Source organism: Salvia hispanica, chromosome 2, assembly GCF_029641045.1.
Source record: "Salvia hispanica isolate PSC_SH4W2 chromosome 2, Shi_PSC_v1, whole genome shotgun sequence".
In the NCBI taxonomy this organism is placed as follows: domain Eukaryota; kingdom Viridiplantae; phylum Streptophyta; class Magnoliopsida; order Lamiales; family Lamiaceae; genus Salvia; species Salvia hispanica.
Genome location: NC_142693.1, coordinates 13,767,431 through 13,781,342, shown reverse-complemented (window position 1 = coordinate 13,781,342; position 13,912 = coordinate 13,767,431). Strand labels below are relative to the sequence as shown.

General features: G+C 37.6%; 3 protein-coding genes across 3 annotated transcripts; 2 read left to right on the top strand and 1 right to left on the bottom strand.

The window, feature by feature from the left end:
* Positions 1 to 1,148: 1,148 nt before the first annotated feature.
* LOC125205866 (phosphoserine aminotransferase 2, chloroplastic-like) lies at positions 1,149 to 2,696 on the top strand. The gene has a single exon (XM_048105032.2). It carries the CDS (start codon positions 1,217 to 1,219, stop codon positions 2,477 to 2,479), a length of 1,263 nt encoding a protein of 420 aa, XP_047960989.1. The 5' UTR covers positions 1,149 to 1,216; the 3' UTR covers positions 2,480 to 2,696.
* Positions 2,697 to 2,849: 153 nt separating this feature from the next.
* Positions 2,850 to 9,165, bottom strand: LOC125205871 (DHHC-type zinc finger family protein). The gene is made up of 12 exons (XM_048105045.2): positions 8,841 to 9,165; positions 8,633 to 8,747; positions 7,930 to 8,004; positions 7,746 to 7,817; positions 7,520 to 7,579; positions 6,815 to 7,354; positions 5,364 to 5,397; positions 4,346 to 4,455; positions 3,951 to 4,037; positions 3,534 to 3,617; positions 3,369 to 3,434; positions 2,850 to 3,290 (listed from the first exon to the last, which is right to left on the bottom strand). Exons 1-12 carry the CDS (start codon positions 8,929 to 8,931, stop codon positions 3,107 to 3,109), a joined length of 1,518 nt encoding a protein of 505 aa, XP_047961002.2. The 5' UTR covers positions 8,932 to 9,165; the 3' UTR covers positions 2,850 to 3,106.
* Positions 9,166 to 10,323: 1,158 nt separating this feature from the next.
* Positions 10,324 to 13,126, top strand: LOC125194122 (thiol-disulfide oxidoreductase LTO1-like). The gene is made up of 7 exons (XM_048092210.2): positions 10,324 to 10,588; positions 10,668 to 10,899; positions 11,142 to 11,404; positions 11,479 to 11,591; positions 11,678 to 11,825; positions 12,450 to 12,587; positions 12,884 to 13,126. Exons 1-7 carry the CDS (start codon positions 10,490 to 10,492, stop codon positions 12,956 to 12,958), a joined length of 1,068 nt encoding a protein of 355 aa, XP_047948167.1. The 5' UTR covers positions 10,324 to 10,489; the 3' UTR covers positions 12,959 to 13,126.
* Positions 13,127 to 13,912: the final 786 nt, after the last annotated feature.

Sequence of the window (13,912 nt, the reverse complement as noted above, 5' to 3'; positions counted from 1 at the left end):
AACTAGCCTGGTTTCCATATTAAATATCCCTACATAAAGTCATTTCGCACTTTATTTTGCAATCGCCTATTGGCGTAGTGAAAAATTACAAACTTTACCTTGTTTTTCACACCAACTTTGAAATTAACAAATAATATTATGAATTTTATCTTGGATTTGTTATTTTCCATCAATAAATTTTTTTTGGCTATATTAATAGATTAAAGAATAAATTTGGAGGATGTGCTTCAAGAAAAACTATTCTCAAATATTGAAAATTTTGAAACTCCTGAAGTTGTTGTCGAGAAATTATAAAAAAAAATCCATATCATGAAACTATTTTCCGGAATTTTTTATTAGTGGGAAATAATGACTCGGAATAAAGTTCATGATATTATTTGCATATTTCAAAGTAATGAAAAAAATTCAACTTTTTAAAAATTTAATGATAATAGGTGTCCATATCTCTATTATAAATAATAAAATTGACGCAAAACAAGAACATTAATGATTAATGTCCGCTTATAAAATACACTAGAAAATATCACCAAACTTTTTGTATCAGAATTCGAAATATAATTCGAAATTTTCTCCCTTCACCCGTCCCTAAAATATGCTACTCCACTACCTTTTAATTTTACTAATTTTTGTATTGAATTTGCATTCGGCTTTCCACTCATTCATTTTTATTTTTATTTTATTACTAAATTAATATATAAAATAAAATTACAAATCATTAGTTTTTTAATCTATACGGTAGCACTATTATATTTGAAATGGTGACAAACTCCTAGGAATGGAAGAGGGGGAGCACGGGTATATGATAAAATACAAACTTATATATTGTACAAACTCAAAATTTTTTAACACAGTTTCAACATAATTTTAACATAATATTAAAACAGTGTAAAATTTCAAGATTTTAATGTCAACACAATATCAACACATCATTGACTACTGTTAAATATCTATTGATATTTTTCCGTTGATACTTTTTTATGATCTGTTGATATTTTTAAATAATTGAGATCATAATTTTGGGTTTGTACGATATTTAGAATTTTCATTTGATCGTATCCGTGTTCATTAAGGTCCAAATTAGAACGTATAGAGGATGGCAGTAGTATCCAATATTGAATTTTGATTTATATCCCACCAACCCCACTCCAAAACCTACTCACATTTTCGCACTCACTCAGATCTCCTTTCTCCGCCATCTTTCCAATTCTCCCCCAAAATGTCCATCTCAATGTCGTCCGCCGCCACCACTCCCCTCACCCACCTCAACCCCACCGCACCCTCCCAAATCTCCGCCTTCCCCACCTCCCTCTCCCTCCCCACTCGTCCCCTCTCCATCACCTGCTCCGCCTCCACCCTCCAAACCCAAACCTCCACCGCCACCGACCGCGTCTTCAACTTCGCCGCCGGCCCCGCCACCCTCCCCGAAAACGTCCTCCTCCGAGCCCAATCCGAGCTCTACAACTGGCGCGGCTCCGGCATGTCCGTCATGGAGATGAGCCACCGCGGCAAGGAGTTCCTCTCCATCATCCAAAAGGCCGAGTCAGATCTCCGATCCCTCCTCAACATCCCCTCCGATTACACCGTCCTCTTCCTCCAGGGCGGCGCCACCACTCAATTCGCCGCCGCGCCGCTCAACCTCTGCGCCAGCCCCTCCGACGCCGTCGATTACATCGTCACCGGATCCTGGGGCGACAAGGCCTTCAAAGAGGCCTCCAAGTACTGTAACCCTAAATCCATCTGGAGCGGCAAATCCGACAAATACACCAAAATCCCCAATTTCGATTCCCTCAATCAAACCCCCGGCGCCAAATTCCTCCACATCTGCGCCAATGAAACCATCCACGGCGTCGAATTCAAGTCCTACCCTACCCCGGCCGGCCAAAACGAGTTCCTCGTCGCCGACATGTCCTCCAATTTCTGCTCCAAACCCGTCGACGTCACCAAATTCGGCATGATCTACGCCGGCGCGCAGAAGAATGTAGGCCCCTCGGGCGTCACCATTGTAATCATCCGATCCGATCTGATCGGGAACGCGCAGGCGATCACGCCGGTGATGCTGGACTACAAGATCCACGCCGACAACAATTCGCTCTACAACACGCCGCCGTGCTACGGAATCTACATGTGCGGGCTGGTTTTCGAGGATCTCGTCGAGCAGGGCGGGCTAGCGGAGGTGGAGAAGAAGAATGTGAAGAAGGGGAGTCTCTTATACGATGCAATTGATGGGAGCAAGGGGTTTTTCCGGTGCCCGGTGGAGAAGAGCGTTCGGTCGCTGATGAACGTGCCATTCACGCTGGCGAAGCCGGAGCTGGAGGCAGAGTTCGTGAAGGAGGCGGCTAAGGAGAAGATGGTGCAGCTCAAGGGGCATCGGTCGGTTGGCGGGATGAGGGCTTCCATTTACAATGCGATGCCGTTGGCTGGAGTGGAGAAGCTTGTGGCTTTCATGAAGGATTTTCAGGCAAGGCATGATCATGCTTGATGGATTTTGGTTTTTGATTGTGAAATGAGTGTTTTTTATGCTTCTTCATTGCCAGATTTTGAGTTATTGCTTAATGAGTTTTGAGTAAGTCTTACTTTTTCATGTTTGAATAATAAGAAGATTACGGATTTATGTTGTTGTTTGATAGTTGATATTCTCATGGATTTTGTTTTTGGTGTAATACTCTTCTAGTAATGTCAATTTATAAATTTTGTCATGTTTGGGGTGTTTGCTTATTGTTTAAATATTTAATATTCATCGTTTCATTTTTTTGAATAAAATCTCTTTGTAAAAAAGGTATGGTGACCGAAATATGGACGTATGTCGAGTACCCAAATTACACGCTGATTTTACGATCATACGCATTCAGTAACCAAAATTACACATCGATTTTACACTGCTCTTGGGCCTTGTGTTTTACAGTACAACATTGGAATACTATTTGAATGGACTAAAAAGATCCTTTGCTTCAATATCAGTGTAAAACTATGGGAAATTTCTCATCATCACTCTAAATCCATCAAAGAACCAAATGGAAATAATGTTTGCCAGAGAAACTACATGTTCACAGCATCGCACAGCCCCAGTTTGCATCTTACACAGATCGAAAATACAAGACGGGTTCCATCAGCAGCAGCGACACGATAGAACATCGTAGCAAGTATAAGGTCTGGACTTCTCCTCAAGTTCTTGAGCTGTTGGTAGTGTTTCCAATCTGTATCTGTACATGCTGCTGCTTCTAGCACAACAGAATAGATACAAATTCCTGCAAACTCCTTGGTTGAATGGATACACTCTCTCAGGAATCCCCCTGTATAGTATACACTTATTTGTAATTATAGTATAATTCAAAAGAATAAGGTATCAGAAAGGACGGAGTTAAGAAGACCTTAAATATGCAATCCGTCGCCGTCTCACAAGCTCGTACGTGGTTTGATTAGTCATGATAAGGAAACTGTTAATTTATACAGGCAGAGGCACAATTATTCGAGTTAAATATTTGCATTTTTAAGAGGCAACACAAGAGCATGTGTGTTCAATGGATTAAACATACCTATGAAAAAGGAGCAGAAGCATCAGGAATATTAGACAAATTGAGAGAGCAGCCAATAGCAAAATCAATATTATATCTGCCCACCTGAAGGAAATACGTTTGAGCTCTCTATCATGACAAGCTAAAAATAAGTACACTATATGGCCATATCAATAGCAGCTATATCTTAGATTTGGAAAACAAGGGGGAAGCATTCCTACTATCTATGATTCCGATAATTTTGAAACAAAAAAAAAAAAAGAAGTTAAGGATTCTCCAGTTATAACAACTACCACCCTCGTGACCCAACTTGAACCGGGAACCACTTGTAGTATGTATTTATACTGTGAGCATGGTTGGCTGACCCCTCTCTCTCGGGCCTCTTCAAAATAGACACAGAAAATGAAGATGTGTTCTAAGGCATAACAAGTAACTTACCATGCCTTCAATATGTTAGACTTGAGGTATCCAATGTACAGTATGCAAGTCCAGAGGGTCAATGCTGTTTCTCCACATATGTACCACCTGTTATACAACAAAAACAATTTTAACTAAAGAAAACATGTTTGCACATTCAAATACGTATTATTTTTATATAATGAAAACGATCCAACCAAGCATGAAACATTCCTCTGCTTAAGTAAATGGAGCTTATCTTGAAAGAGAACACTTGTAGCAGGAAAAAAAATTCCCCCATCCACACCCCCAAACGCTTACCTCTCCAATCCATCAAATCAAGTAAATAAAAGAATATGATGACATTGTCTCAAATAAGACATGAAAAGCTAGGACTGGAAAAAACTGAATATGGAAACAGGCAGAGCAGCACTAACCAAAAACGGCAATGATTTCCCTGCCCTATGCATGTTCCAAGCCAAACACAGTGATGATCAAACTGAAGAACGCACTTGTTACAATCATGACAATGCTTAGCTCGTGGAGGCTACAAAAGAAATATAATAGTGCTGAGATTAGAAATTAAAAACATTTGGACAAACTGAAACAATAGACATATAAAGGTTTGTAGGAAGAAATGAGCATGAGAACAATTACTTAATCAGCATAATCTTCTCTACTCTTGAAAATGAAAATAACCTCCCAAACCCTTGTTTTGCATAGCACCAATTAAGATACAAAGAGTAATATACAAGACCATCAAATGACAAACTATTTTCCATATTTTACAACTTTGCAGAAGCAGCATTTGCCTCACTCAATTGAGTCCTGTAAATGTTATTCAACGGAGGATCTATTTCGATCAAAAAATTTTCTAGGTCATCAATCATAAATTACTTTGGAGAAGCATTAAGCTAATGCATGCAGTTCAGTAGTTCCTATCCACTCTTTAACATGCATTAAAAGATCAGACCTACTTAATAACATACTACTCCCTCTGTCCCATTTAAGATGACCCCTTTCGTTTTTCACTCGTATTTTGGAAAATCATAGTAATAAATAGTTAAAGTTGAGTAAAATTAAAGTAAGAGAAAGAATAATGCAGAAGAGAGTCTCTTCCATATAATTCTCTCTCTTGATTTACTTTCCCTCCACTTTAATTATTTATTATGATTTTTACAAAACACGTGCAAAAAACGAAAGGGGTCATCTTAACTGGGACGGAGGGAGTAGTATTTATATCGAATACATGGGAATTATATATGCTTTGAGCAACTTGATAATCCATCCTAACAGTTTCTTAGATAACAGAAACAAAATTCGAACACCCAATCTCAATGGGAGGCTAGGAGCAACAGATTGGTATGTATGATCAGCGCCAAAAGAAATCAGGTTTTGCTTCATCTAAGCATAAATGTCAGGATTCCCAATAAAGATGAGGACAAAATATTCTACCTGAAGGATGTTGCAGTAAGGGCAGGTCAAACTTCTGAAAAAACAAAATATTACAAAGAGAGAATCGATCAGAAAAAAATGGTGATAGTGACAAATATGTACTAGAGACATAATACAAATTATGACAAGATGCTTATTGATGTAATGTACACTCAAAAGCTTTAATGGTCCACTGTATGACTTCAGTTAGCAGAAACGATGACAGTTATTCAGGTATAATCAATACTAATTCTCAACCAATAATCACTGCATCAGTTTTTCATTTTCACAAGGCACGTCTAAGGTTCTCACTGCAGAAAATAAATAAGACACCACACATAAATTTGTATAGTATTAATGTATGTTCAGTGACCAAAATAAAACGTGTTTAGTTATTTAGGTTCCACTGCTATCAATAGTGACAGTGAAACACTATTCTAAAGAGTATATTAGCTCCATTCTAAGAAGTAATAAATCAAGGAATTTAGTACTTTTGAGCAGGCAACTATAATGCTATTGAAAGATACTTTATTTATCGATATATCAGGTTATAACTATCATGATCACATTTATGAATGGGAATAACAAATGTTGTTGTCGTCAATTGTATTGCCACCACATAATCTGACAAAAGTCCAACTAGTTCTTTATGATTTTGTGCAGATTTCCTTACACTACATGGCAATTTATTTGCCAGATATTCTTTTCAAGTAATTTCTGAATCTTCTGACTGCCAAGCATTTGGGACCAATTAGCTCCAATTCACATGCAAAGTACAAGAATGATGAATGAAAATATCTGTCAACCAGCACTCTGCACAACCAAACATGCAATGCTGATTCTTTCTATGTGTTAAGAATTTAAAATAGTACCGAGTTCTCATATACTCCCTCCGTCCCATAAAAGTTGAGACAAAACTTTTGGGCACGGAGGTTAAGAATTTATATTAAATAAATAGGAGAGATGAAAAAGTAGGAAAGATAAGAGAGAGTAAATAAATGATGGAATAAAAAAAGAGTGATTAGATGTTTTGTCTTTTGTTAAAAAAGGAAATGACTCAACTTTAATGGGACGGACTAAAAAGGAATACGACTCAACTTTTATGGGATGGAGGGAGTAATATTTTTAAAAAGAGCAAAAAGCCATGTGAAATCAAATCTAAACAAATATACTAGTCTAGTAGATATCTGAACAAATATACTGTTTTTTTGACAAGATTCCGGATGAAATTTCATTAGAAAGTTCACGTTTAAGCATCATATTAAAGTCAGACCGACCTTCATATCGCTGTGCCAAACTCTAAAAGGGGAAAGTCCTACTTAAAGTCCTTTCTAGTTTCAAAAAAGGAGCCATTAAGCGACAGTAACTTACTCATCCACTCTAACAGTAGGTTTATCGAAAAGAGATACGTATGGAACATGTAAAAAAATCCTTGTCTTGAACTGCATAAAATATTCAAAATACGCACGTACGTAGTTGATGACCGTTGCGGAAACAAACTCAACACTAACTTAGTCCAAGCTGTTGCATTTCCTCTGTGATTGTTCCTTCCATCCACAGTGATAGCAACATCGCCATTTTTGCTTGAAGCTGTTGCATTTCCTCTGTGATTGTTCCTTCCATCCACAGTGATAGCAACATCGCCATTTTTGCTTGAAGCTGTTGCATTTCCTCTGTGATTGTTCCTTCCATCCACAGTGATAGCAACATCGCCATTTTTGCTTGAAGCTGTTGCATTTCCTCTGTGATTGTTCCTTCCATCCACAGTGATAGCAACATCGCCATTTTTGCTTGAAGCTGTTGCATTTCCTCTGTGATTGTTCCTTCCATCCACAGTGATAGCAACATCGCCATTTTTGCTTGAAGCTGTTGCATTTCCTCTGTGATTGTTCCTTCCATCCACAGTGATAGCAACATCGCCATTTTTGCTTGAAGCTGTTGCATTTCCTCTGTGATTGTTCCTTCCATCCACAGTGATTGCAACATCGCCATTTTTGCTTGAAGCTGGTTGTCTTTGCTTAAACGTTATAACAAGACATACAATAAAACATGGCAATTGGTCAATTCACAGCATATAACACCAATACCATCACCACAGTGTCTGAGTTATTAATTTAGAAATTACTCCTGCCTCTGGTGCTGACTTCATAAAAAGAATCAGAAAAGATCATGCTTACTTTGAGGGCAATAATGGCTTTCTAGCTGCAGCATCTCTATCATCAACGACCTTCTGAATGCTACATTTCAGAAAACGAGAAACAACGATGTTTAATGTGGAATAAGAGATCTGCTTCTCAGAAGAATTTCTAAATACATATTTTGAACAGCCTTCTGGATATAATTCCTGAGGTATTAACTTATAAATTCTCTTATGCCACAATTTCACAGAAGAATCAAACTTACTCTGAAGCTAATAATGTCCTTCTAGCTGCAGCATCCCTTTCATCAATAGCCTTTTGAACATCGATTACATAGCTACATTTGCAAAGGAAAAAATACAGAGGCTTTACCAACAAAGTTATGGAATAAAAGATCTACTTCTCAGAAGAAGTTCTGAATAGTATATGCAGCTTGACAACATAATTACCCAGGAGATGTTCCCGCAGTCGCAAAATACTGAACCAGAGTAGCTACAAACAATAATACATACGTAGCAGTGTACCTATGTTGAAAAGGAGAAGCAAGCATGTTACCACCATCATAATAAACATATAAATGGAAATGACCAGTGATCTAAAAGCAAATGCAAGAAGCCAAGAAAATTTATGATTAGAACAAAAACTATAAAACTGGCAATCAGTCTAATTCCTGAATTGGTACTCCAGTTTCAGCAGCTGTGAATTTTCCACTAAGATCCGTCTCTTCATTCCTTCTGATTCAATGTTCTAGGATAAATCCAATCAAAACCAACTCAAGGAAGCCACAAGGACCTTTATCTTCCAAATCCATCGTAGTGTTAACGCTTATGAAGATATCTACTCAATTTTTGGCAAGATGAATAAGCAGATCAGTCCCATTATGAACAGTTAGAGGCTATCTGAGCTACAAATTTTAAATATCCCCACGAAAAAAGCTCAAAGATGCATTTGAATTCGATATCCATGTCACGTCTTAGCATCCTAAAACAACATCTGAAGCTCATCAGACTAAAAATGCTAGCTTTACCATTTCCTGATCACTCCACCAACTATGACTCACACGCACACACCAATTACACCAAAATTGTGCCCAATTTCACCTACTGACCCTGCATAGAGAAGTTAAATAGAGTCAAAGTATCTGTAGATTACCATGGTTCGTGTTTGGTCTTCTCAATCAAATCACGGTCGAACAAAAACAATACGCCGACAAACAGTATATGCAGCAACACCAAAGCTAATTTGAGAGAGAAAGCAGATCGTCGGGCTAGAAACAGATTCAAAAGCAAAACAATCAATCAGAAACAAAATCCCCAAATCAAATGAAAAGGAAACCTAAGTAAGCTAGGTAAATAAGAACCGGGGTCGGAGAAGCAGGGGAAGAGGCGGGAACATCGGTCGGCTGCGCGGCTACACGAATCCCTGAGAGAGCTGCCGCATGATACGCCCATTGTTGTTTCGTCACACGATGCTCATAACCTCACTCAGCATTAGATGGTTGTACAGTGCACTCCTTCAGTTGTACATCAATAGATAGAGAGGCTGCGGCGTCTGAAACTCTTGCTCCGATTACTAAAATTAGAGATATCTCTGCAAATCGCAATTATTAGCTCTTTTCCTCTTTAATTCTTATCAGCTACTTCCATCTTCCTACCTTCGATTCGGCCCCACCAAATTTTTAATTTCTGATGAAATTGCACTACTAATAAGAGTAATAATGTGATTAGATAGCTCAAGATTTATAAGCTCATTTTGCAATAATGATAATTTAATCAAGTCTATACAATGTAATATCATAAATGAGTCACGGAATCAGATATAACAAAATTAAATAGTAAGATTAACCGTATTTTCGTGTATAATTTTTTGAGGTAGTTTAGAGTTGTAAATTTGTACTAATACTAGAAAATTTTTAGGTAGTTTACAGTTGCAATTTTTAGGTACAACGCACTACTTATTTTGGTTCTTTCTAAATGTGATTTAAATAGTTGAAGCTTGAAGCCATGTTCGACTAAAAATGGTTGTTCAGTCAAATAGTATATGTTTGAAATATAGTACCAGTAGTATATTAGTACTCAATTTTTGTTAAGATTATTACTTGAAATAGTAGTAATAAATTTTATTTAAGATAATTACAGGATATTTCAAGATATATCCCATAAATAAGAATGAATACATGCATTTTTTTCTTAGAGTTTAAATCCAAAAATGCTTTATTGATAGTATAAAATTTCTAAATTTGAAAATACCATTCGATTTAAAATAAATTATTCAAATTATATAGTTGAGATGATTTGTACATTTTTCGGTAACTCAAGCTAACATTTATATTACTTCATTCATCCACAAATACGTGTCTCATATTCAATGGCGAATCCAGAGACTCTAGAAGGGTTGTATCCCCTCCTACCATCCAGATAGCCTAAATGTACCTTAATTGAGTTGAAAAATAGCATAATCACCCTAACAATTATGTTATTGTCTTTTAACTAAGAGGCTCCAATCCATTGATCCCCCCTCGCACTTCCTCCCTATTATATTCATCTATCTCCCCATCAATCCCATTGAGACGACCATTGCTTAACTAATGATGGCACCATCGGTGGAGCGCTTACGGTCATTGTTACAAGCACATCAAAACGATCCAAGAATTTCATTATTTCATATATTAGACGTTCATCAATGTCGGCAAGTGCAACATCCATATTTTATTTTGTCACTTATCAAAAGATTTGGAATTCCATAATTAGTGATTTGAAATATTGTTACATATCGTAATTTTAAATAAAATTGGTGTTTTTGACAACAATGAATATATTTTCTTCCTTAACATTTCCAACACGTTTTTCAGCAAATTCGAGGAATTAAAAATATGAAATTGCTGCAAAAATTAATAGCTGCGTTTACTCTTCTTGATTTACTCGAGCTTAAACTGCATCAACTACAATATCAAATTTTCAGTTGAGTTTGATGTTGATTTGAATTTCAACTTTGATCAAATAACCGAAGATGTCGAGCACCAGTTTCCTCACTAAATCACCGTCGTCTCTTCCCCGGGAGCTCCTCACTTCTCCGTCGCATCCTCAGCTCTCGGCGTCTCTGTTCAAGGTCCGCATTTTCTCTCCGATTACGCTTGTTTTAGTACTAGTATTTGATTTTAGGTTAATCCGATCCGTTGTCATTGCAGAAAGGAGCTTCTAATCAGAGGTTATTGATGCTGAAAGTCAGCTGCGATTCGGCGGGGAGCCAGCGCACCGCCAAATCCGACTCCTCCGCCGCCTACGGATGGTGCGCCGCTCTCGGCGGCGTTGGTTTTCTGGAGACGGCGTATCTGACTCTCGCCAATTCGGAAGCATTGTGCCCCATTGGCGAGGGATCTTGCGATGGCATCCTTAACAGTCACTTCGCTTCCATTTTAGGTATTCTTCTTTGACTAATTTTGAAATCGTTAGGTTATTATTTTCCCTCCGCTTTAGGCGATTGTGACTAATTTGTAATGGAATTGTTTGGTTAGTGTTGCTAACAGAACTTTTGTAAGAATGCATGTTTTCTAGTTGGTTTTGCTTTGTATTAAGGGGAATCAGCATCGCCACTTCTGTTTAAACCAATTGTTTCTGTGCCTTTGATGAGTGAGTATAACATTGATGCTGTCTATATTAAGGTGTTCCTCTGCCATTATACGGCATGGCCGCCTATGGATTAGTTGCGTTTCTCGGCCTAGGGCAACATATTGGTTTCCAGAATATGCCATTTGATGTCAAGAAAACGGATGCTGATATGGTCTTGGTTGGGATGGCTACCTCCATGGCAGTTGCTGCTGCGTACTTTCTGTGTACCCTGAGCACCGAGTTTGGTGGAGAGTCATGGTTATACTGTTTGACATCATCAGCACTGACCTTCAGCTTGTTCTTGATTACCATAAAGGTTCTCCCTAGTTTTCCTTTTCTCTTTTTTACAATATGTTACCAATGAAGAGAAGTTGTGAATTCCTTCTGCAGAATCTTGGGATCGACAGGATTAAAGAGATGTTGGGCTCAAAGTTATGCATGGCTAGCTTGCTTATTATAGCCTTGGCCGCATCATATAATGTTTTTCAACCTGTTTCATCAAGGTACTACAAAGTTTAGATTTTGATGCTCAGAGCTCATGCATCCCCTAATATATGTATTGAGTTATTTCTTCTTATGTATCCAACAGTTTTGCAATGACAGAATTACCATATGAAGAAAAAGAGATCACAACTGAATCCAGTCCTTTGGCTATTTCTCTTGCAAAACATCTGCACTCTACTGGAGCAAGACTATATGGGGCTTTCTGGTGTTCACATTGTGTGCATCAGAAATTGGTAATTTTCTTTCTCTCGTGTTGTTTGAGTCGGAAACTCTGCTTTACAAACTTGTGATCATTTCTCTCCACCGAACTCCACTAGAAACATAAAAATGAGAATCGTAATCCTGAAATGTAACCTCTCAGCTTTATTGAGGTTTACACTGTTACACTTGAACAAAAGATCAGTATCTCCGACTTGCTAAAAGTATCAGTAAGAAACACCTCATTTTCTTTACTGATATTCTGTAGCACTAAGAAACAGCATGAATAAGTGCTCTCCAGGAATGAATGATGATATTTTAGTTCTTCTCGTTTCTTGCTATCCATTTGAAGCATATAAGTCCGACTCCAAAAGTTTTCCCTCTTCATTGTTAAAGATTTCATTATGCTACTTTAACTTCTTTCATTCTTTCTTTACCTCCTTTTTGGTTTTAGCATCCGTCATATTCTTCTAGAAGCTTGTGGTGTACTATATATCTAGGACTTTTAAGAGGAAGGATGCATTTCACGATATAGAGATAAAATAAGAAAATTTATAAATCCTTAATTTGGTTCTTTACATTGACTTACAGAAGATATTTGCAGATATTCTCTTCTAAATTCCTTTTGCTTTTGATGTTTTGTACTGCAAATGAAACAGATATTTGGGCGCGAAGCAGCTAAACTGTTAGATTACATAGAGTGCTATCCTGATGGATTAAAGGCAGGAACTAAAATGGCCGAGGCCTGTTATGGTATTGACCTTAAATATTTTCCGTCTTGGGAAATAAATGGCCAGGTGCAAACTCCTCTTCATCTGAGCCAAATCTTTCCACCTTCTTGGTTTTCGTATCGTATATCTATGGATCTGTGTATTTATCAAAAATCTGCATTGATGAACTGTTTTATTCTACTAGTAGTAGTTAGTTTGCAGACCTTAGTGTAGTAAATCGCTAGTATATTTCAAATAAACAAAAACCATCATGCCATTACCGTTGCCCTTTTCTCGATGGATTCAACATTATTGAAAAATGGGGAGTACTATTAATTTTGATGATGACGTTTTAGATGTCTAATTTGCTAAGATGGCTACAGGTTTTCAGCGGTGAGAAGCCATTGGAAGAACTTGCAACATTGTCTGGGATGAAACTTGAAGAATTGAGTCATTAGAAGTAAGATTATCCCAGTTTTTGCTCTTCCCGCTTTTTATGATTTCTTCGAGAACCAAACGACATTATTGTTTCAGAGCTTAGAAAGCTCATATAGAAGTACTGAGATATGTGATGCAGACCTTAAGTAGCAGCTCTTTGAGTTTAGTTAACAAGTCAAGTTTTCTCTTTTGCTGACTTATCAATTTATTTAATGTCATATTTTGCTCTAGTGTTTTAGTTCAACAGTACATACTACATAAGTACATATCAAATCAGATGGAGAATAATTCTAAACATGTGTCATAATATTAGGAAAATGTAATACATAAAACAACAACATATGTTACACCAACTTGCACATCGATAACAGAAGTTTAGAACCAACTCAAACTCACACAAGGAGATATATTCGCAACGAAATCTATAGAATGCATGATACTATGCTGGATAGGTATATCGTATTTTGTTGAGTGTCGCATCTACAAAACCGATCATAACATGGCAGCACGCAATTGAAAGTTACTTAGAAGGTGGTGGGGCAAGGCCAAAGCTAGGGAAGAAGGGGATATTCGGGAAGCTTGTAGGGATCGAGGGAAACGGGGGAAGCTTGGGCATAGTTGGCTGAGTTGGGAACATTGGAATAGATGGCATTGGCGGGAGACTCGACATAGGAAACGTTGATGGGATCGTTGGCAACCCGGGAATCGACTGCAGTAGATGACGGGCTGCATCACATTTTTCAGTATGGATTGTGATTACAGCAAGAACCACAAAGCAGAGGTATATGGTTTTTGACATGATTCTAGTTCGAGAATTATATTACTATGAAGAGTAGTTGCTTTGATTGTTGTGATGAAGGTTTGTTTGAGGTACTTATATACTCAATTTCAATAATGTAAAATTTGACCAAAATAATTTGTCACGAATGTTGGTGGAAGTAAGATGTGTTGGTTGCGACTTGTATGTATATGTG

Bases quoted from the DNA above. Each gene is read 5' to 3' on its own strand.
- LOC125205866 (XM_048105032.2), top strand. From the start codon at position 1,217: ATGTCCATCTCAATGTCGTCCGCCGCCACCACTCCCCTCACCCACCTC.
- LOC125205871 (XM_048105045.2), bottom strand. From the start codon at position 8,931: ATGGGCGTATCATGCGGCAGCTCTCTCAGGGATTCGTGTAGCCGCGCA. The intron at 7,818-7,929 runs GTAATTATGTTG...TTGCAAATGTAG, and splicing joins ACTGCGGGAACATCTCCTGG to CTATGTAATCGATGTTCAAA. The intron at 3,618-3,950 runs GTAAGTTACTTG...TATTTCCTTCAG, and splicing joins TCTAACATATTGAAGGCATG to GTGGGCAGATATAATATTGA.
- LOC125194122 (XM_048092210.2), top strand. From the start codon at position 10,490: ATGTCGAGCACCAGTTTCCTCACTAAATCACCGTCGTCTCTTCCCCGG. The intron at 10,589-10,667 runs GTCCGCATTTTC...TTGTCATTGCAG, and splicing joins TCTCGGCGTCTCTGTTCAAG to AAAGGAGCTTCTAATCAGAG. The intron at 11,405-11,478 runs GTTCTCCCTAGT...TTCCTTCTGCAG, and splicing joins TGTTCTTGATTACCATAAAG to AATCTTGGGATCGACAGGAT.